This window comes from Sinohyriopsis cumingii, chromosome 3 (genome assembly GCF_028554795.1).
Source record: "Sinohyriopsis cumingii isolate HCF-2022 chromosome 3, ASM2855479v2, whole genome shotgun sequence".
Classification (NCBI taxonomy): domain Eukaryota; kingdom Metazoa; phylum Mollusca; class Bivalvia; order Unionida; family Unionidae; genus Sinohyriopsis; species Sinohyriopsis cumingii.
The window spans coordinates 78,231,345-78,256,197 of NC_142963.1; the positions used below are offsets into that span (position 1 = coordinate 78,231,345).

Genomic DNA, 24,853 nt, shown 5'->3' on the forward strand with positions numbered 1-24,853 from the left:
AGTCAAGATACCTGTTATTATTGTAAAGAAAAAGGACATTGGTCTCCAGATTGCCCAAAAAAGAAACAAGAGGAGTCAGAAGAAAAGAGGGATTCTTCAGAAGAAGAGAGGGGTTCTTCAGAGGAAGAGAGGGATTCTTCAGAGGAAGAAAGCAGACAGGTGAAGAAAAAGAAACAGGAGAAGAAAAGAAGAAGGGAAGAAAGTGAGGAGGAAGAAGAGGAAAAGAGTGTGACAGTGAAGAAATTCAAAAAACAGAGAGACTAAACAAGGAGACAGAAGAAGTCAATGAACTTTTAATTAAAGTGTTGTGTTGAGAATTGTGAATTGGATTGTAACAATGGATAAAAGAATAAATGAATGATATAAGGTAAGTGTCTTTGAGTTTTGATTTTAAAATAAGAAGCTACACTCACGCACTCATACACAGACACGTACTATAAGGGTAAAATGGGTGGGGTTTTTTTTGAGTTATTGGCAAATTGAAATTGTATTTCTTTTCGAGAAATGTGGGTGGCCCTGAAAAGGGCCTTTTTTTATTTATGGTGTAGTGGTGAGTTTAAGCAATCAACTTTAACTGCCTTATGCCTTTGCCACGGCCAAGGCCTACTTCTGGACTGCGTAATGTTGATGATGATGATAATGATTGGGTTGAAATCACTAAGGGTGGTACGGTAGGCTTAGTCACAGGGTTGACGTGTTTAGCTCGGGAAGGTCGTATTCTCTTCGGTCGTGATAAAGAAGTCTGATACATTTGTTTCAGACTTCTTAACTCCGCTAAAATGTCCAACAGTACCGTGACCGTTTGATTTTCACCCTCTTGTTTCTTTGCTGCTACTTCTTCTTGCTGTTGTTTTTTTCTTACCTCTTCTTCTTGTTGCTGTTGCTGTAGGAGAAAAGCCTGTTCCGCTTCCTTTTGTCGTTGTATAAATTTCTCCAATTCTTCTTTCTGTCTCTGTCTAAAATTTTCCACTTGCGGTAATGAAGAAGGTAACGAAGGTTCCGGAACAAATTCTTGCGAGGAGAGAAAATCCACAAAATCCCAATTCACCTCTTCTGAAAGTAAGTCCGGGTTCCCTTGGGCGGTCTCCCCTGTTGGTGCACCCCATTGGATCGTTTTCTGAGTTTCCGTCATGTTGAATCACTGTCGCATAGATTGACTGCACACAAGCGCTAGCGAATCTATATAGACTACGTGACGTCACAGACTGCTCTCTTCAGATTGGATGCGGGCTGACTGAATTCTGTAACGCGTGTTCAGATTGGTGAATGAACTCAATCCGTTTCAATCCTTTCTGTCCCTATAAATAAGCGCAGTTCACTGCATTGATTCACCTATTGTCGGAGCCTCAACATGTGGACAGACGTTGAATCTTCAACCCTTGTGTCAACAATGATGTTCAGGACGGACATGCTCATGTATGTCCGATCCAAGTGGACCGTTGTCCACATGACCAGCAGCAGCCTGTGGATAAGAAGAGTCTATATAGAGAGACAAGGTTGCCTCAAGAGAACTCTGATGTATGGCCCTGCTGTAAGACGAAGTTTGAGGACAAGAAGATGTCGCAAATGCCCTTTATGTTAAGGGCATATTAACATAAACCAAAGGCCCTTTTCAGGGCCAGCCATATATCTCGAAAAGAGATAGCCTTACCATTGCCTACCCCTTTTTTTATTTAGTTTTTTTTAAAAAAAAAATAGAGACCCTCCCTGTTTCAATTTTACATAGACCCGATACAGACCCAGGGGTTTTTTGTCCATGTTAAATTTACATAGACCCTATACAGACCCAGGGTGATTAATGTTAAATTTACATAGACCCTATACAGACCCAGGTTAAGTCTGTAATGCTAATTCCCATAGACCCTATATCGACCCACGATTTTTCTCCATGTTAAATTTACATAGACCCTATATCGACCCAGGGGTGTTTTTAATGCTAATTCCCATAGACCCTATAGTGCCCCACTTCACTACTATTGTTGTAGTGTAATGTATATGTGTATAATTTGATATTAGAATTTAATATTCATGTATTATCACTAATTGTTGTTTTTAATCGATTTATCAACTGGAATTGTGTTAGCGCTATTTTGTCATTAATTGCTAACGTTAGTTAGACATTATACATTTCCTTCTTGTCTGTCTATCTTACTGTAAAAATTTGCTTGTGAAAAAATAACCCCTTAATTCTGTTCTAATTTTGACTTTACCTTCATTGTAACCACAATGCAATAACGGTACCTACAAGACACAATATATAGCAAACGTGTATTTAAAGCCTAAATTATATCCATACAAATAAAGTACACATACACATCTATTAACAATATTAAAATATATATATATATATATATATATATATATATATATATATATATATATATATATATATATATATATATATGAAACAGGAAAAGAGTCAATGGTCTTTGCAAATGAAAATATTTATCCGTCATCAATGGAATCGTAATTACTTAATTAAGGCATTACCATATCAAAGCTGGCATGCATAAGCCACACGTGGGTTACACTAACTCGTATTCAGTCAGTCTTTATATATATATTATAACCAAAAATAGTATTGATTCACTTGACTTCGAATGTTTTCGTTCACAATTAGCCTTTGTCTTATTTGAACTTTTCTCACATTCAGTAACTTGCGATATATTCTTCTTTGTTTTATTTTACATAGAACAAGTAGTAGCGTGACGCAACGAAATCTCTCACGTACGATTGTGACACACTGTACAATTATTATCTACTGCCAATTATTTAAGATATTTCACAATAAAACAAGTATTGATATTTACGTATTAGTTATTTTTAGTATACATGATAATAGTAGTTAGTAATTGTGGACATAAATGGACCTTTTCGGGTCGGGCCTTTTTGGACCGGTCCGGTCCGTTTTGGCCATGATCCTGTTTAGAGAGACCGGAAAGAATCTGTGTGAACGGAAACGCGTATGCTGCTCCGAATGAAAGACTGACAGTTTGAGGAGGAAGAGGCAGATATCGGACGATAAATAAATGACGATAGATGCCATAATTTGAACAGGATCCAGTTTTAAAAATGATTAAAGCAATTCTTGTTTTCAATAATCACGGCAAACCGAGACTGACAAGATTTTATCAGTACTATGTGAGTTTTGGGCATAAGAATGCTGATATCTTCAGTATCACCTGTATTCGATAGTCCTACATGTAAGACCTCGACGCTGATATTTATGTTGTGGGCGTCAGGGTCTTACGGCCTAACTAACGGCGCTGTGTAGCGTGTTTTGATGTCGACTAACATCGTTATGAAAGTCAAACTTTCAGGAATATTTAACACAGCTGACAAATAACGACACTTTTCTACAAAGTAAAGTCATAATGTTTTAGTCAGACTTTACTTACTCTGATCTCTTTTCTATAATAAATTCAAATTCTCACAAAAAAATGGACCTGTTTTCAAGTTTCGTTGGCCTACATTTCAGTTGGCTGGAAAGTAACGAAAGCCAGGAATGCCGAAATCGAATTAAGTTGAAATATTATTCTTTAACGAAACAAATAAAAGTATATTATTCCTATTGAAACTTTAAGCAACGGTTTGTTTTATTCAACAAACATATCCTTAACATGAACCTACTTGAACTTCGGCATACCTCAACTGCCGTCGCATTGCAACAAATTCAAATGTCTACCAATGGAACGTGAAAATGTGTCTTTTTGCTAGTATCATATTTTCATTCCGCCAGGATAAAGACAGCACATTAAGGACATTAATTACACATAAATTAGTGGAAGAGTGTAGATATAGTCTGCCAAGTGTGTGAGATGTTCCTGAAACTTTGATTACTCATTCCGATGTCAAAGACACCGGAACACACTATAGAAGGCTGTTATTTGGATAGTAAGACATAGCACTAAAACAAAAACATTTGCTATGTCTTACATTTTAGTACTACTGTATTCGATAGCGAGCAACTGTTGTTCACTATCTGTGCCAACTAGACAGGGCTTAGTCTCTACTTTTTGGGGTCAAAGAAAATGCTGGTTTATTTTATATAAAACGTTTGTTTTCTGCATTAAATGTTTATGTAGCCTAACCTAGTGTAAGTAACTATAGTTTTCATTGTTATAGTATGGATGGGACTGGCTTTAAAAAAGTTGTCGCCCCAAAAATCACTAACCTCAATATTTTGTTGCAAATTTTCACAAAATGTAATTTTCATAATGCAGTACTATCTGTTCACCTCAGCATCCTCGGGACCAAGATAATATTGTCGAAATAAGTGGATGTTAGATGAGTAATGGGTGGGTAGTACTACAACGTAAGACACTTCACCGATATTTTTGTTCTTCGGGGTGATGGGTCTTACTGCCTAACTAACGGTGCTGTGTAGCATGTTTTGATGTCGACTAACAGTGTAACGAATGTCAATTTTTCAGAAATATCACACAACTGGCAACCAATAACGACTCTTTTATACAAAGTAAAGTTATGTTTTTGTCACACTTTACTTACCCTGATATCTTTTCTCTAATAAATTAAAATTCTCACAGAAGATATGGACCAGTTTTCAAGTATTGTTGGCATACAATTCATATGGCTGGAAAGCGATGAAAGCAGAGAATGCCAAAATCAGGTTAATTTGAAATATTATTCTTTAAGGAAATGAATAAAAATATACATGTATTATGCTTATTGGAACTGTAAGCAACGTTTAAGTTTGTTAAAAAAACATTTCCTCCACATGAACCTATTTAAACATACTTTGGCATACCTCGACTATTTTTGAATTGCAACAAATTCAAATGTGTCCATTTGTGAGTCATATTTTCATTCTGACAGGATAAAGACAACACAGTAAGTATATTAATTACACATAAATTAGTGGAAGAGTGTCAATATAGGCTGCCAAGTGTGAGATATTTCTGAAACTTTGACTACTTGTTTTGATGTTGACTATTTTTTCTGGTACATTTTTCAAAAAAGAAAAAACTTCCATCATCTGGTAGATGAATTTGAGTATTCCATCATGTTAGAAAATTCATGTATCAGTCAAATCCAGTTAGAAAACAACTAAAACATATACATGTACAAAAAAATGGTAGTCCTCGTTTGTTTTCTATCCCATTTTCAACAAATATGTTTTCTGAAACAATTCACTCTGATATTCATTATCCTAGTAGCATATGGTTGTGTAGTTGTTTATATGCTTTATGTATGTATACTTAAATTGGCCTAGAGTTTGGTTAGCCAGAGGCTGCTACCATGATGCCGAGGCTACCAAGGGGATGAGGCTATTCATCAGGAAATGAAAACATCAGAACAAATGAAAAAGTTTCACAATCTTGCGACATGTCCCAACTTCATTTAAATTGATGACCAGATATCTATATTTCCAAAATATTGGAATTTTAATTATGTTTTAAACTGCAATTGGTAGCATTGTAAGCGTGAAGTTTTTTGTTGCAAACAGGAAACTTTCATGGCACAATAAATATGTTCCAATCACTATGAAATATGAAGCAATGCTCTTTTTTAAGTTTGTTGATGACTTTCTTCGATCAGAGGTCTTTGGCTTGCTTTGATGAAGGTTCATGTGCTATTGAAGGTGCTTCTAAAGGTGCTGTTTGAAGGACCAAACAAATGCCCATTTGTTATTGCTGCAGCAACGTCAAATAATTGTAAAACATTGACGGAGACAGAATTTTCTTCTTCTTCTTCATTTGCTTAGTTTATATACAGAATGACCGATGCTTCAGAGGTAATCAGTTTTTGTTGAAGTTTCAGCAAAACTATTTTTTCTGATACATTTTTCTTGTTCCTGCCTTCAGAGGTGGTAGATTATAGTTAGGCAGGTAGCATCACTGTTTTATATTACAGCACAGTGTACTCAGGCCAGACATCAGCATAAGTGGATTATGATATTAACAGTGCCATGTTAGGGTGGTTTGTCAGTATGAACAGTGGACAGTCTTGCTTTACCCCTGACTGCAACTTTTGCTGGTGGGACTCTATTTTCACCAGAATGGGAGCCCTGGACTCCTAGTTTTAAAATCATAGCAAGACCTCTGGGGAAAAACTTGGGGTATGATGTTCCATCCAGAAAAATGCAGCATCTAAGAATTTACAGGAAGAAATCATCAATCTTCTCAGAATATACTCTTACAGGCAGAAGTTAGCCAATGAGCAGACAACAAAATAGCTTGGGGTTGAATTGTCCCAAGATCTCTCTTGGAAAAGGCACGTAGACAAGAAAGTGAAAAAAGGGAACAGTAACCTTGGTTTCCTGTGTCATAACCTTCAAATTACAATGAAGTAAAAAGTGCAGCATATTTCACTCTGGTTCGACCAGGTCTTGAGTAATGCTTGATTGTATGGAACCCACATAATAAAGATCTAACAAATAAGATAGAGATGGTTCAGAGGAGAGCTGCTAGATTCACCATAAATAAATATTGTAACACTAGCAGTTTCAGTGCAATGTTGAACCATCTCCAGTGGGAATCACTTGAATCCAGGTGAACCAAAGTCCAGCTGACCATGTTGTAACAGATAGCAAACAACCTAGTGGACATACCAGCAGACAAATAAGTAACCCTAGCATATAGCCAAACTAGGGCAAACCATTGGAAAAAGTTCCAGTTAAAGTCAGCATTGACAAATGGTTTCAAGTTCAGCTTCTTCCCATGTACAGTAGGGAATTTGAACTAATTACCATCAATAATTTTAGAAGCTCCTAACTTGGTATCTTACAAGAGGGAGCTTTCCAAAATCACATTCTAATGAACTAGTCAGCTACAGGTAAGACCTATTGATTCTCAGGGCTATGCTGGTTGAGGTTCTTGTCTCATTGCTGCTACGGTAGCCGGATTGGTCTGGGTATGAAGGGACAAAAATGTATACTTTTCTATCATAATTCTTCTGACTGTCCTATAACTTCCATCTTTACTTTATATTTGACCACGCACCACCTGTTGCTTAATAGTCAAGTGCGACTGCATCATAGTATTTATAGATATATATAAATTTGCAGACAAGCAAATGGACATGTTTTCAAGTTCTGTTGACCTACATTTAAGTTGAATGAATGCCTGCAGTGGAAATGTCTATACAGTTTTTCCATGCAGCAAGTAAATACAGGTGCTGATTGTCAAAAAAGCACACATGCCAAACTAGCTTGGTACCCTGGATGAATGAGTGGAGAAACAGGTGAAAAATGGATTACATGCACGCTTTCTTGAACATTGTCTGGAAGACAATCTTAATATATTATTTTTTTAAAATTTTCATTATACATAATAAAAATAATAATAAAACTGTATCTATTCATAAATTTTTATATAGTTATCAATAGAGATATATGTATGTGTAAGATTCATTTTTATGTTTTAAAATCTCATTTATCTGACCGCTCTGGTGGCCTAATGGTTAGAGCATCTGCCTTGGATGCAGGAGGTTGTGGGTTCAATCCCCGGTTGAGTCATACCAAAGACTTACAAAAATGGTACTAACACCTGCCTCGCTTGGCGCTCAGCATTAAGAGGTTAGTGTTGGGACTGGTTGGCCTGGTGTCAGGATAATGTGACTGGGTGGGACATCATGCTACATGTCTGAGGCATGATGCCCCAATGCTAGACTCACTATAACTGCCACACTGCAGACATCGTGGTGATATTGTTAAAGCTACGTTAAAAAACCAAATCACACACACACACACACACATTTATCTGTACTGCATATGCAATTGTCCATGTCAATGTCAATTTTTCATTAAAGAATAAAACAATTATGTTCGGTTAAAAATTTAAGCTATGATGTTATCTTGTTTATGTCATGCTGTTTATATCATTGATCACTTAGAAACAGAATATATTTAATGACATAAGCAATGATTTTGAATTCAGTCTGATGAAGCAATAAAGCGAAATCGGTCACACATTCTATGTGTTGGTGTTGTTTATTGTATCATTTATCAAGAAAACATGGATAACACCATGGCATCAACATATGATCCATGTATTAACAATAGAATGATGTATTTAAAAACAACAATGGAAAAATTAGCAGAGAAACAGATGAAAAATGGAAAAATGGAAGACAATCTTAATATATATATATATATATATATATATATATATATATATATATATATATATATATATACACAGTGGAGCCTCATTAATCCGGACTCCGTTTATCTGGAAACCTCGCTATCCGGACATAATTCAACGGGAACGGAATTCCTAAACGTTAATTTGCTCCGTTACAAGAAATCCACGTTCCGGGTCTGGAAATCAAAATCGGGGACCAAAGTATAAAATTACTTTAAAACTTGTATTGATAATCTGGAAATAATATGTCCAAAAATAAGAAAAATAGAAAAATCGTATATGAAAATACAGTCAGTCGGATAATACAGATTCACCTACGCAAATTTGGAGGTGTGCCAATGTATCAATCTCTGATTGTTAAAATTCTAGTGGTATGTTAAAGTTATCCATTATTCAGGTGATCATGTGTGTGGAAAAACTAGGTAGTGTGACCATGTTGTAACCAGCGATTGTATAAACAATGTCTGTTTTAGCTAGTGGCCAACAGGGGTGTTAATAATTAAATAATCACACTGGGATCAAGTTGTCCATGCTTTTTGACATAACATATGGTAAATAAATTAAGTGTGTTTATTAAGCCTCTTTGTTGTTTACCAATTGTATGTAACAATCATAGTTTATTGATGGCTGTACAAATACAGTTAATTGATTTAAGCTGTGGACAGTATAGGGCTTCATGTCAGAATAAAATGTGGACGTCAATTATCAGCTTATTAGCAACAATAACAGCTGTAAAATATGACTAATAGAAATGACTGCATTTCATTAGTTTACCATAACGTGAGATATCAGTTTGTATTCGTTGTACATTTTACATATATTATGGCGACACCATCAAGCAAGCGTAGATGAGTAGAGGTACCGGCCAGCATAAAAAAGATTTGCCAGCACAAAGATCACCCAAAAGCTACCATTCAAGATACACACCAGCATATTATGGCTTATTCATCTTTACTCATTGGCATGTCGACAGTTGCGGACATCATAAAAAAAACACGGGCAAATGATTTTCCATACCTGCCGACTCAGCAGACCTAACTCGCGCTCGCCACGCCAAATATCAACAACTTGATGATGCCCGTCTTCTTGTGGTTCTCAGTCATGTGGACCCACCACGCCGCCGTCACCGATGAAATGCTCATTGCCAAGGCAAAGATACTCGGAGACCAACTTGGCATCACTGACTTTGCCTATTCTCGTGGTTGGCTACAAAATTCCAAGAATGGTCGGTGCATCAAAGGCAAATTGTATGAGGGAGAAGCAGAGAGTGTCGACATGAACAAAGTGTTCATTGTCTAAACTTATATTTACTGTACATGTATGTACAATCGCATGTTATAATAATATGAAATAAACACATGTCAGTAGAAGTATTCATTAATTTATTTCAACCATTATTGAATATACAGTACAATTACAGCTAGCATATACATGTACATGTATACAGTGTGATGACATCGTAAAATAAAAATGTGCATGATCCAATTATCCGGAAAGCTCGTTAATCTGGACATATTCACTGGGAACGAATGTGTCCAGATTAACGAGGCTCCACTGTATATATATATTAAATATGCATTATGCATAAAAAATATTAATTAAACTTTATCTCTTCGTATATATATATATATATATATATATATATATATATATATATATATATATATATATATATATATATATATATATATAATTTGAGAATACTTACATTGATTTCCATTTCAGGCAGAAGATATTCAGCAGCAGATTGTCAGAGAGACATTCCATTTAGTCTCAAAAAGAGATGATAATGTCTGTAACTTTCTTGAAGGTGGCACGTAAGTACTGTTAAAAATTCTTACCTCTTAGAGACTCCAAGTAGTTATTAACTTTATATACACAAGCAACTCGTGTAGATGCTCCAGCTCTTTCTGTTCATTCCTTCAATGTCTGTCCTTTTGTCTGTCTGTAAACTTAATTAATTGGAGGCAACCTAGACAACCTGATCCCATGCAAGAGTAGAATATTATCAGTATATTACTTTATAGTTCTTTATTTATTTTTGTAATATTTCATTTATCTCACCCCAGGAGGAATTGAATGCAAAGCACATTGAGCTAATAAAAGAGGGGTGTTAATTCTATACAAGTGTTTGACTCTATTAAGCCCTTCATGTTGGTGATATTCTTCACAATTAAGTTTATGAGAAGAAACTTTACAAAATACATATAATCCAGTTCTAATTGGACATGTCTAATTTGTTATATCCCCTCCCTCTTAATGGTCTTTTTATTCTCTTTTGGAGGACATTCTTTCCATACATTTTTATTGACACAGACATTTTTGTCTTCCCACAGTCTGATAGGAGGTTCTGACTACAAGCTGATTTACAGGCATTATGCAACTCTTTACTTTGTCTTCTGTGTTGACTCCTCCGAGAGTGAGTTGGGAATTCTGGACTTAATTCAGGTTAGTATCAGAACTTACAGGTAACAGACAGAAAGGCATTTGTGTTTATTTATTTATTTATTTATTTATTCTGCCTAGTGGTATATTTTTGTTATCAATAATGACAGAACTGGAAATGAAATCAACAAAGACTGGAAAAACAGTTTTTCTGAAATTCATTAACATTTTAATTAGCCAGGAAGTATCAGTTATTTACTAAACGTGTATCAATTTGAAAGTTACCCATGTATTTTCTTCTTCAATTTTGACATATATGTCTCAGATATTTCTTCAACTTTTGCAGGTTTTTGTGGAGACATTGGATAAATGTTTCGAGAATGTGTGTGAATTGGACCTCATTTTCCATGTAGATAAGGTAATGTAAGGTTAAATGAAGTTTCTTTTTACATGATATGGGTACAAAATAGTCTTTTTATATAATTAAACACTTATACAGTATTAAAAAGAAAAGTGCCAATTAAAGTAATTAAAATCAGAAAGTAATTTAAATAATCCAAGCAGGATCATTGTGGCAAGTTGCTATATAAATTTATTTTTAACATTTTGGGGGAATGCTGGACTCAAAATTTCAAGTGAAGTGACTTCTCCATTTTATCAAAATAGAGCACAGTGATAGGAAAATAGAGAGAAGTAAGTTTGGCAAAAGTGAGTTTTGTCAAGAACTTTTGATTTATTGGCTCTGGAAGTAAAAGAGTTTGAAAATGGACACATTACAGTTATGATAATATTAAAACTTTCTAACATGAATCTGAAAAATTGATGCATAACTTCCTTAATAACTTTAGACAGTAACTGCAAAAATTATATATCTGTTCCAAAAAATAGATGACTAATGTTCATCTTTCCAAATTGCTGGTTGAAATATTTCATAATTGATTAGTTTCTTTATGGTCTCTGTCTCTTAACTGCTTTAATGATATGGTACTTGGTTTGAGGATTTCACAAATTCAGTTTTTCACTCCCTTCATAAAAGAAGGTAATGCATGAAGGTATGTGGAGGTATTCCCTTCTATCTGCTGGGGTGGTGAAGTCAGCCCCAGTTCCTCTCCATTTTTGTTTTCCTTGTATCTCATCTGAGGGAAAAGTTCTGGTTAACATATTGGTTCAACTGATCACCGTATCTCACTCATTTCTTAGTTTAACAATTGTATGGCTTGCAGTAAAATCCTTGCTCTGCATATTTTAGGACACTAGAAGGTACTAAATTATTGAACAGATTTATTTTTCAAGTGTGTTTTTGCTGTTTTGTGCCTATAAGCAAAAGATTACAAACCTAAAACTACACAAATTTGCTAAATTATTCAGAATATCTCTGTGTTCACGTGGGGAAATAAGGCGATATGTGCTAATTAATGTCAAGACAAAGAAAGGTCCTAGTTCCCCCTAACTTGCTCCCTTACTTTGTTTTAAGTTCTTTAAAGGCTGTCTTTAACTTTTAAGTTACAGATATAATTATTCATGATATATTATTACAATAAATATTCAGTGGTTTCAGAAATTGTTTGCAGCAGAAAAGAAGGTATCATGTATAACTCAAAGAATCAAACAATAAGATACATTGCTTATCAAGTTTAAATAAGAAATAAAAAAACATGTTACTTGCTAGGCTTTTCGAATATTTAGAATTAGATATTTAGAGTTGATAGAAAATATTTGCTAATTTGTGAGTAAAATTTTTGCTTCACTTCATAGAAGGTAGTTCATGAGGCTCAGAATGAATTGTGCTTCACCCAGATTAAAGGTTTAGAAACGTATTAAAGATTGGTGATGAAAAAGGTGTGGGTTTGAATCCTACCATTGGATCAGCTTGGGAAAGTCATGAGTAGAATGGATATTGTTGACTCTGATCAGATAAAAATGTGGTGGCAGAGCTTGGTCTAAGCTTTTCACTTGAAATCTTGAGCAGAATGGACAGCATGGACCCTGATCTGACAATATGTGCTATTATTAACACATTAACCCCTGGAGGTTTTTGTCATTTTCACCTGAAAATTGAGTAGGAAACACAATTTGAAAGCTATTTCTGAATAGATCCAAAAACACCAAATCCCAGGTGATCTTTCAATAACATACTGCCTAGTTGTGTTAGAAACATCGTTTTTCATATGGTATTTGGCTCATGCATGAGCAGAAGGGTAAAAGTTTGATTTTTAATTTTTTTATATTTTATTTTTTGCTAAAAGGAGCCATTATTTTTGTATCGAGACCACTCTTTATTCCAAATGCCCATCTTATCCTGCTTTTTCCAAAGGTTCATCTGTCTGTTTGCAGTTCATACTGGTTTGCCTTAGATCTGAGACCAAAAAGTCTAAAATCCGGACACAAAATCGGATTCGGACCATGGGCGAATAGTGGGTATAAAAATATCAGGTCCAAAAAATGAAGTTTTGTATCTGTATTTTGTAGTGCAACTAGATATTCCAGATTATGTGGTATCATTGTAGAGCTACATCTGTCTACCTTTCTATAATACCACCCACTTTAGTGTATCATGCATGATCATGACGTTACAGAGCTCAGCAGCAGGCTACTACCTCCTGCCACGTTAACTCGTCGGTAGGGGTTAATGTGTTAAGTTGAAATCATGAGTAGAATGGACAGCATAGATTCTGATCTGACAAATATATGCTGGAATCAGTTTAAAGAACTTCAGACCATTATTTTGTTGAAGCTGGTATCAATTTAAGATGACTTAATGTACTATTTTATACAGGAGGGTCCACAGCTTGGACTAACTAAATAAAAGCAGAATATTGCTAAAATTTGGATGAAAATGGATCAGTTTGTTTCATCATATCCATTTCCAAGTGAAGTGAAAATATTAATTCCATGCCATCTAAATCTTGTTTTCATGAACATTTGTTGTTCACAGAGATCCTCACAGTGTTCAGTATGAATTTGGACAATGTTAAACATTGTGTGAATGCAGGAATCAGTTTCTTCATGCTGTTTGGCAGTTTTATTGTAAGTGACGGTTTATTTGTGGCTTTAATGTATAGATCACCCCTTTTGTACAGTTGACAGCCCACGATGCATTTGAATGAAACTAGACATGGCACCAACCAGTAAGTCAGGTTCCTCTTGAATGGCACACAGTATCATTGCAAAAGCCTATCACACTGAGTGGAAGTAGATATGATATTCTTGTCATTGAGATATGGAAGGATAATATGAAAATAGGTAAAAGAAATCATTTAAATCAAGTTTTCAGAATAATGAGCTTTTAATATACCATATATACTTGCTTATAAGTTGAGTCAAACTGCAAACAACAAAGATCCTGATCTGCCTTAACTTATGTACTTGCATATCAGGGTCTATCATGTTTGTTCTACTGATTACTCCCAACAAACTGCATGGACCCAGATCTGCCAGTGCATTATGCAACTGCAAAACCTGGTCTGTGCAGTTGGACTCATTTTATAAGCAAGTATATGGGGAGAAGTTGCAGAGGGTCTTGGAGATTGCAGTTGGACTCATTATATAAGCAAATATACAGGGAGAAGCTGCAGAGGGTCTTGGAGAAAACTAGAATTGTTTGCATATAATTTTTTGTTCTAGATGTGAATTGATTACATTGTGATGATATTTGTTTATATGTATTTACAGGTACATCACATATTGGCTGAGCTGGTGATGGGAGGGATGGTGCTGGAGACCAATATGACAGAGATCTTAACACGAGTAGAGGAGCAAAATAAATTAGAGAAGTCAGAGGTGAGTCAGAGTTGTGATCACTAAATCTTTATTCTCCCTATTGATTGCATATAAAATAACTATTGATTTACTAACCCCAAACTATATTGCTCAGAGTCCTTTCAGCTGCCTAGTCCATTTGGCCAGATGGAGAGAAGATTAACATTTGGAAATGAACAGGGACCTAAAATCTGTTTGGCTTGGGATCAAAGTACTTTTTCAGAGAAAGAGCTTGTACAAAGTTACATTCACAGTTTCGTTATGTATTAGGGTTAGTACTTGACTGTTCGTGGTTAATGGTTTAAACTTTATTCAAGTTTGTTGTGCAGCAGAGTCCAACAGCTTATACCATATACACTTCAAGGTTTGCTTTATGTGGTCTTGGAGATGGAGGATACTCAACAATCCAAAACCCTCACCAGTCTTGAATGGCAGTCACTTACTGAAAACCACACCAATCTTGGATTGTAATCATTTACCAAAAAACCCACTAATATTAGATGGCAATCACTTACCAAAAAACCCACCAATATTAGATGGTAATCACTTACTGAAAACCCAACCAATCTTGGATGGTAATCATTTACCAAAAACACCATCAATCTTGGATGCCAATCACTTACCAAATGCCCACCTATCTTGGATGGCAATCACTTACCAAAAACCCCACCAGTCTTGGATGGTAATCACTTACCAAAAAAACCCCACCAATCTTGGATGGTAATCACTTACCAAAAACCTCACCAATCTTGGATGGCAATCACTTACCAAACCCCACTATCACCACCAATCTTGGATGGTAATCAGTTACCATTGAATAAACTGGAATCAGGTTTCAAACCGAAGACCACAGATTTGTAAATTGAATAGCTGGTTTACTCTCCACATAATTGGTTTTCTTGGGGTTCACCAGTTTCATGTAGCTCAGACCACTTTATCATCCGATAACTTTGTTATTTATGTTAGTATACTCTTTACTGGTCATATACCAGCTTATTTTTCTGGGATGGCTTGTAGTCAATTGACCATCCATCTGTCTGTTTGCACAAATTTGTTATTGCTACTTCTCCTTCTTTGAGGGTTGCCATGAAACTTGAGATGTGAATGGATAGTCTTGTCAGCATATGGTATTTACTGAAAGACTTCTTATGCTGTCTAGTTGGCCCTAATGAAAATGTTGTCCATATAACATCCATTGTGACTAACATCATAGCCATCTTGAAAATCTTGTTATCACTACTCCTTTGGAACAGAAAGTCATTTCAGCATGGGGTTTTATGGTGCCTGGTTGGTCGTAAATGAAATTGGTGCTAATCTGACTTCCCATATAATAGTTATCTTGAAAATCTTTTTTATCACTACTGCTAAATAAATAGAAATTTGTATCATTGGGGTTGTCACCATTTGACTTCTTATTGTGTGTAGTTGTTCTAATTAAAAAAAGGAACCAATTTTATGTTCATTGGTGGCCATCTTGAAAATCTTGTTATCTCTCAATATCAGGGATGGTTTCTACATTCAGCAGTTTAAAAAATGAATTTTTTTTCTTTGGCCATTAGAGTGTTAGTCCCATCGAGGGACTCAAGATGCATATGTAACATGCATAAGAACACTTATAATATCATAAATAACTACATAATGTCATTTGACCAAATGTACAATGATGTGGTTATCCAGATGTGTTTAAGCATCATTTCAGTACATTATTCTGCAGTTTCATCAAATAAAATAAGTTTTTATGATGTAATAAACAAGTTCTTATATTTGTGAGCGTTGTTCTTTTTTATGTTACCAGATCATAAATATATTAGGAGTACATCCACTGACTCACATATTGAACTACATTTACAGCACATTTTAACTTGTTTTAGCAAAAGAAGTCTTGAAAGTTCTGCTTGCCAATGTGGAAGACAAACTAGAGTGTTCTCCCCTTAGAGAAATTAGCACCACATACCATCAGTCATTATTTACTGCTGCAGTTTGTGTTGTTACCTTTATTTTTTTATTTTAGATACCTCTTTACATAAGTTTAACATCTTTACCTTTAATTATTTTGTACTTAACATTTATATAGAAGGGTTTATCTTCCTAAAGTTTCTGTGCAGTTGAATTTTTGCATTTTTTAAATATTACTTTTAGTATTGTGCTGAGGGGCTGTTAAACACTTCTGTATACATGCATGCTACTGTGAGGTGCTGTTAAACACTTCTGAATACATGCATACATTCACTTGTGTGTGAAAGCATGCTCTTTCTCTAGGCTTTGCAAATGCTGAATTCATTTGAGCCATTTCATCCTTTGAGTGATTCTTTGGAGTTTTGTTGGAAATGAAGTTTATGTAACAGATTTTGACCATATGTTTTAAGGATTTTATATATGTTACCTTCATCTTTTGTTTTATGTACCTTTTACAGAATTTTAGAATTTTTATATTTTATCTTGCATTTCATGTTTACATTTATTTGGAAAGGTTTAGCTTATGTGCAGTTCTTCATTTTTAAGTTTTTAAACTTTACTATTGGTTGGCACCATATAGGTACTGTTGTGCTGAAGTGCCATTAAACAACACTACTGTTTACATACAAAATTGCATTTTATTACCTTTGGGAAGTATAATCCAGTTATTTTTATGCCTGTATATCACCTTATTTTCATCAGACATGATATTTTGCACTTCAGTGGTCTAATTGCATCTTATAATAGGCTTATCAGCATCCTCTTAGTTACCTACACTATGGTCTCTGGTACTTTCATTTTAATCCATTACTTAGACTTTTTATGAATTTTGGCAATAATTGATTTGTTATTACATTTGTAAGATCATTCCTGTAAGTTTCATTGGCATTCATAGCATCCCTGTCTCAGTAGCAAGATATGTGACAGGTATTACCACAGTGTACAGGATTATGTATGTGGGATGCAAGTAGTTCAACTTGGCTGAAGACAGTTACTTTACAGGCATAGATTGTATGGTGTGCAATTCAGGCCATGCCTGTTACATGTACTTACACTGGTCTATGTATGAATGTGTATCTATCACTGTCAAGCATCCATCTCAGATGAAGGATAGTTATGAAGTTTATGATCAATAGTCTTGTCAGCAATCCTGACCATAATGAATACCAGTACAGTTGCCACCACAAATAGAACAAATCATCTTGACTTTACCTGCTCAGCCACTACCAGCATGGTATGATGATCCATCTGGACCAGTAGTAGATATACTTTCATGACAGACAAACCTGGTACCAGCTACATTGTTCTTCTTTTTGGGATAGCCAGTCCTGAATTTTGGCTCCAGGCACCAACTTGCTGCTGACCACACCAGGTATTGCACATTTTTGACCTACACCTTCAACTTCACAGACTGGTTACTTTATTTTTCCTGGTATATTCATTCTCAGCTTCAGGACATAAATATTAGAGAGTCCCAGAAAAATCTTGCCCCCCTTCCCCCCCCTCCCCCCCCCCCCCCGCACCCCCGCTCAAACAAAAGTGAATGCAGATCCACCATCTGTACCAAAAAGTGCAAAAAATGCTTGTGTGGTATCAGGCAAGCCTTCAGAGGAAACTGGTTCTTAAAATAAGTTGACAGAATTGCCTGGGCAAGAAGGCACACCAGTTTAAAAGTATAGCTAGGAATATGGAGAGTTTTCTTTTCAATGGTGTGACTGGAAACACATTTCCTTAAAAGCCTTCATTCCACAGGTAGCTAATGTTTCTCCGAGCACTTTGAGAAGAAGAGGTTAGCTCCCACTGCTGACAAGAGCTACCATTTCACAATCTTATATGCATTTCAAGATCTTGGCCAGAATGATATAGGCCAAAAGAAAGATCTCTTGGATCTTTTTATGAAGTTTGACTTTTCTTGATCAAAGGCTGTAGGTTCTGACATATTTGAATAAAGCAACTTTTTGAACCAATTTCTAGAGCTTCCTTAACTCTTGTAGAAAACCTGCTTTCAAGTCATCCTAACTACAGTGGTTAGGATCAGTGAGATACAAGCTTTCTGCTGAGGCTGTTATATCCTGAATATGATGATATATCCATTCAGCTTATAAGGAACTGACCGACGTCCAGTGCATTTCTGGCATGTATCAGTTAACAGGGTTAGGGTGGTTGCCACTACCATAGCAACTGAGAGAAACTATTCCCTTTCTGACATCATCCATGTCATCTATCTTTATTTTCAGAGACTTTTGATCCCAAAGAGCTCTGTTGACCTGGTGGGACTATGGTTACTCTGCTTCTACTGGACATAATTTTTTACCAAGTCACCTTCATACATAATAATGTGCTTAATATAGCCCTCATCTCACACAAAATTCAATGCTGCTTCCTGTGCATTAGGGGACTGGAGTAATGGGATATAACTATCTCCTTCTCTTAGCCATTCTCTAAATATATTATGATTGGGTGACGTAGTTGAAGAACTAATTTTTTGGCAAAATATGTTTCTTCAGTAATACTTACTGATCATAATATGGACATACCCTCCCTAGCCTTTCCCAAGTAGAAGTGCATATCTATCCCAGTAGTAACTGAATGGATGAGATTTGATGCTACACTTTATATCCAAGGGGAGGCCACTCTTATCTGTCTGCCACCTTGGTGATGACTTTTTGCACTTTTTGTTGCTAGAAAACAAGCAAGGTAGTGGACTTATTCCTAATGTATTATATTTAAATAAGTATTATCAGAGATATATATATTATTCCAAAAATCGGTTTTCTATGTCTCCAAACAAACATGAACATATAGATGTCTGAGTTTTGAATATGTGGACTTATAAGCACCATTGCATAAATGCATTTTGTTGTTGTACCATAGAACTTAGAGGGTTTCTCACTTCTATAGATGGCCATAGATCACCATCCAGTCAACAATTTTCTCCTGATGCAATGATAATAACAAGATATCCTATTAAACAGATTTGTCCCATTTCCATGAACATGCATATACCTCAATCAATACAGCATCAAAAGGAGTTCACTCCTCAGATCTTTCCTCAAAGAAATTAAATTTTGACTTTTGTAGTACACCAGTGCAGGTAAAATGTTTTCAGATTGGTTAAATGTGAAACCAAGTATATTATGTTGGTAATTTTGATGCTATTTGTGACACCATGACTCACTCTTTGATATAATGCCATGGATTGAGTTGCAGTTTCAGTACCACAGTGTTCCATTCTAGGGTCACTGTTATTTCTCTTATTTAAAAATAAGTTGCATTTGTATGCAACCGTTGTTCAGTCAGTTATTTTTGCAGTTGCTGCTACTGTACTTGCCTCTGATCAAAATCTTGATCATATCACAATGAAACTGATTGATGACAGCTGTGCATCTGATTGGTGCCACTCAGATAAAATGGTAATTAACAAACTAAAAATATGCTGTTGTGTTTTAGACAGACATTGTTTAGATTTGAAGATACAGGTACCAGACAGGTATTTTACTTTGTGAGATTTTTATTTTAATAAGTATCTTTCACTGAATGAGAAAAATAACTTTTTTTGTAGTCAGAAACTTTAAAATATGTATTTTATAAAGCAAAACTGTGATGCATTCCAAACACTATGCTCCCACTCCTTTTGCATTGCTTACTTCCCTTGACTCTGACATCAGTGGAGTCCTTAGCATTACACCTATCACTATGTAAATTGCATAAATGGTCACGCAAACAGTAAGATTATAAAAAAAACTTTCATACCTATTAATTTAAAATGTTATTAGATTATATTTGAGCATAAAATTAAATTTTATGGAATAAACAGTCCATTTAGTGGCAGTTTTTGTTGTTGTTTAGTATAGATGCATGTAGTTTAATATACTTCTGTACCAGCACATTAATATATATAGAGGAGTAATTATTCTTCAGTGCTGATCAGCATCCATATATTTTTGGTGACACAGCAGGGCACAGCACTTACTGCACATGATGAAATAATTACTTGCCAAAACTTTAAGTTTTTGAAAGTAAGCTATATTTACTTTTTCAAGTAGTCATCACTTCACAATGATATGATGGGCATTTCGGTATTTATCTTGACTAGTTTCAGTAAGTATTCCGTTTTGTGCATTGTTGTTTGATACTGATGAATTATCCATAATGTATTTGCCAGGGGATGGTGTGGTGGTTGAGAGGGGAATGCCCCTACAAACCAGAGATCAGTATGTGTTATTTATGAAAAGCAATTTAAAAATACTAGCAGTCTTGACTTGATTTTACAAAAACAGACAAGGCAAATACACACAAAAAGCTGACAACATGTTTAGGGATAATTGACCATGGCAAAAATCATTGCTTATGAAAATTACAACTTAGACTAGTGCAAAATACATGACTTTAAAAGCAATCCGCATAACTCGATTTGGTCAAATCCTGTAGGAAGTGTAGCAGAAAATTCTCTCTAGTTTGTTCTTTAATGTTGCCACCAATGTCGTCATGAAATGTTAAGTTATGAGTGCAGTAGACAATATAAACTTGATTTTAAGTTAGGATGGACAGATAGGGAAATTATGCTGGGTCCAGGTGCCTGGCATGGATCTACCCAGCTGGGTCAGTTTTTACTGGGTAGTGCAAAAGCCAGCCAGGTCAGAGTGGCTGGAACAGGTATCCGTCCATCCCTAGTTTTAAGTCGGGTCCAACTGAACAATAGACCTTGATCCACCAATGTATAATGCACCAGCAGATTAGAGTCTGTTTGTTTCTTCTGCTGATTACTCTTAACAAAGTGCATAGACTTAGATTTGCTTGTGCATATGTTTAACTTGAATGTCTTATTGTGTACTATTAGGACCAGAAGACAATTATCTGTGCAATTAGACTTAGCAGATTATTAATGTGAGATTAGCCACTGCGACCAAATTTTAGAGTCCAGTGACATCACAACAAAAGGAAATAAGTAGTCACATCTTTCATTTTGACATGAAATTGATTAATGATGATCTTTTTTATATCCCTTTAAATTAGTCATTTGTTATCAGATGGTCATATTATGAAAGTAGGTACAAATTAAATTAGTGCATGTGATTGGTAAGCTTTTTTACACCACTTGAAAATGTAGTCAGAAAAACTATGGCATTTACAATGATAGCTACATGGAGTGGAAAGCACTCATTATTATTTGTGCAGATTCATAGCCTCCAAAGTGCCGCTGATAAGCTGCATTCAAAAGTAGATAATATTGGCAGTTACAGACATGCATATTGTGTACTTAGGCAGTTGTTTCTAAACTTATTTTTCTTTAAATAGCAAACAGCATACATTCCACCTCTCACATGACCTTTGGGGTATGGCTTCCATGGCAGATATCTTGAAAATCTTGTTAGCACTACTCTACTCAAATGGATGGACATATAAGCATGGGGTTTTCGACAAAAGACTTTGTATAATTTCTGCTTGGGTCTAAATGAAAATGATGCTGCAATGACATCAAATATGGCCAATAGAGTGGCAAGTTTGAAAAACTTATGACAGCTCCTCATGAATGGATGCATCAGCATGGGGTTTTCACTTAAAGACATCTAGTTGGTCCAATTTTGTCTCCAGTGTGACCAACATGTTAGCCATCTTGAAAACCTTGTTATTGTTTCTCCTTCTGAACGGAGAGTAATATCAACAAGCGGGTTTCAACAAGACTTACCGGGGTAATGATGTCTCATTTGTCTGAAATGAAAATGGTGCAACTTGACCATCCAGTATGGCAGACACACAGGCCATCTTGAAAATCTTGTTATTGATACTCCTACTGAATGAATGGCCATATCAGTATGGAGATTTCACTAAAAGACTTCTTACGATGTCCAGTTGGTCATAAATGATCTGATGTCCACTATGGCTTCCATTTCAGGCATCCTGAAAATTTTATTATCACCTTTCTACTTGAACTGAAAGTTAAATCAACATGGGGTATTGACCAGAAGATATCAGATGATGTCTGGTTGGTTATTTAAAAAAATGGTATGAATGTGACATCAAATATGGCCACCATGGCAGTCATCTTAAGGATGTTGTTATCAATACTCCTAAATGAAAAGTCATATCATCATGGTATTTTCGTGGGAAGACCTCATGATGTCTAATTGGTCCCAATTGAAGATGGTGCTGATTTGGCCCTCCATAATGATTTGAAATTTTCACTTGCTGAACATAGCATTTATTCAGCAGTATCTAGTGTATAAGTTGATGCTTAACCATTTTTGTTGTTGTTTGAAATATATATGAAAAATGACTAACACAGTCATGAAAAATATCAGTATTTTTTTCAGTATGAAAATGTGGGACAAACAAGGGTTTTATTTCATCTGGTCATTTCAGAATGTCTCATGTACAGGTTAACTAATTTGATATGAACCCCTTCATATCTTTGACTTTGGATTTTTGTGTTTCTGTGGTGTACTTTCATAAATACTTAAGAAATAATTCAGCTAGCCTAGAAGATTTTATTTGTGAAACACTTCATAAATAATCAAATTTTACCGCCATCTGTTGGAATGACCTTTGTTTACATTTGATGTTTGCTGAGACAGATTTACTGACTTCCAGAATTTGACTATACATGTACTATTTTAAAAAGACAGTTAAAACTACAGTTTTGTCCATTTCATTTTAGAAATATTTAAAATAACAATGGTGCAATGGTGTCACCAGCCTGCTTAATTTCTTACTAAGTCCCACTTCTCAATAAAGAACCATTTTTGTTCCAACATAAACCTTAATAACACCACCAGATACAATAAGCCCCTATTTTAAATCCCTTAATCTCTTATAACTTCATATAATGCAGGTATAGATCCCCTGAAAAAGAGGCATGGTTATATAGAAATCATTCTGTCCATTGCCTGTCTGTCCAGTACTTAGTCTTGTTAGCCCATATAGTCTCCCATTTTTGTATGGATTACAATGAAATTTGGTAAATGTTTTGTATGCTCATTTCCTGGAAATATAGACAAATCACTTTGCTTCCACAATTTTTGTAAGAGTTATTGCCCTTTTTGAATTGCTGCAGAATGCAGCGTGACAGACCCAAATGAATGTAACTGGTCTAATAGCTTTCAATGGATTGCCATAAAATTTGGTAAATGTTATGCCCATCATCTGAAAATGCACATAAAGTACTGACAGATCACTTCTATTTATTTTTTTTGACTTGGCACCTATTTTAATGTATGGCAGAATTTTCTGAACACAACTAGTAACATGGTTTTGAATGGATTGTCATGAAACTTTGTACATGTCATGGTCATCATTTGAAGATGCATATTTTGATAAATTACTGTTCTACCACAATTTTTTTAAAACAGTTATTGCTATTCTTTTCTTGGAGCTAGATGTTTGTATATGACAATCATTTAACATAACTGATCTCACTGTTTTTAGTCAGTTACATTGAACCTTAGCACACATTATGGCCATTATCTGAAGATGCAAGTTTCAACATATCACTTGGCTGTTGTGGTTTTGTTTGAGTTACTTCCTTTTTATCTTGCTTTTGAATACAGAGTAAGAGAGCATCATATGAATGCCATTTGTCTTGTAGTTTGTTTTATAATTGATCACTGCAAACCTTGGTAACATCTGATGATTTTCGTTCAATTATTTCCTGACATTCCTTCGTGAGACCTTGGTGAAATTTGCATTTGTGTCAGTTTTCAGGCACTTTTTCATGGGGCATTGGTTATTTTTCGTTTTAATTACATTTCTAGTTGCTCTTTGCTTTGCTAGTCACTTGGTCCAGTCATTGCTATATACCGGTACATGTCTGGCGTGTGCACACACACACACACACACTTCTTTGTAGTTACATTGGAAACAGCATTTCTAAAAGGGGCATGAATTATTTATGAATGGTGCCTTGTTTCATCATTTTATGGGAAAATTAATCAATTGAAATCAAATTTCAGGAATAAATTCATAAGAACATATTGCAAGAATTTTGAAAATTGCATGATTTTTACTGCATCTATAGTGGCATTGGCATCTACAGACAGCCTCATTGAATCTCAGCCATTCTTTCTGCCTTTGTCCTAGACAATACAGTTTGGAATGGGTTTCGTAGAACCTAGCCCAAGAGGATGGGAGCCAGAGAACTTGCTTTAGTACACACAGTACTTGATAATTTTACTTGTTTTTGCAATTCATGCATCATTGACTTTTTTAATTTTTGTGTCTGTTGGTACTGTTCATGTCAGAATCCTGAAATTTAATACATGGAATCATAACTTGTATGACTATACTGTTTCAACTAAAAGGTCACTGCAAACTATATTGTATTCTTTACTGACTTTAGTTAAGTATATGTATTTAGCACATGACCACATAGATTTCTGAATGATATATACTTACTAGTGTAGTTGAAAGTACATGTACAAATAAAATCTTTGAGTTGTGTTAAAAATTCCATATTATTGACTCCAGTTTGTTTAAGGTTTGTGCTAACTGTTTATGTAAATGTGAAGGAGTATCGGTAGAGCAGGGGATTGCATGCATTTTGTATTATGCTTCGTTGTGGTGGCTTGTTCTGGTGATTACACTCTGTATGAACTCATGCTTGCAAAAGTGCTCTTGAGATAGAAAATTCCATTTGCCAAGATCACAGAACA

The 24,853-nt window shown here is 35.2% G+C and overlaps 1 protein-coding gene across 1 annotated transcript in view; it reads left to right on the forward strand.

Annotated features, from left to right (window-relative positions):
* Window positions 1–2,966: 2,966 nt before the first annotated feature.
* The window catches only part of LOC149803156 (AP-3 complex subunit sigma-1-like), a 35,660-nt gene continuing 13,773 nt past the window's right edge, over window positions 2,967–24,853 (forward strand). Inside the window, exons 1-5 of the mRNA XM_089952782.1 lie at window positions 2,967–3,141; window positions 9,831–9,922; window positions 10,442–10,553; window positions 10,837–10,908; window positions 14,163–14,270. Coding sequence (XP_089808908.1) covers window positions 3,073–3,141; window positions 9,831–9,922; window positions 10,442–10,553; window positions 10,837–10,908; window positions 14,163–14,270 — 453 coding nt within the window. The 5' untranslated portion in view covers window positions 2,967–3,072. The remainder of the gene's footprint in view (window positions 3,142–9,830; window positions 9,923–10,441; window positions 10,554–10,836; window positions 10,909–14,162; window positions 14,271–24,853) is intronic.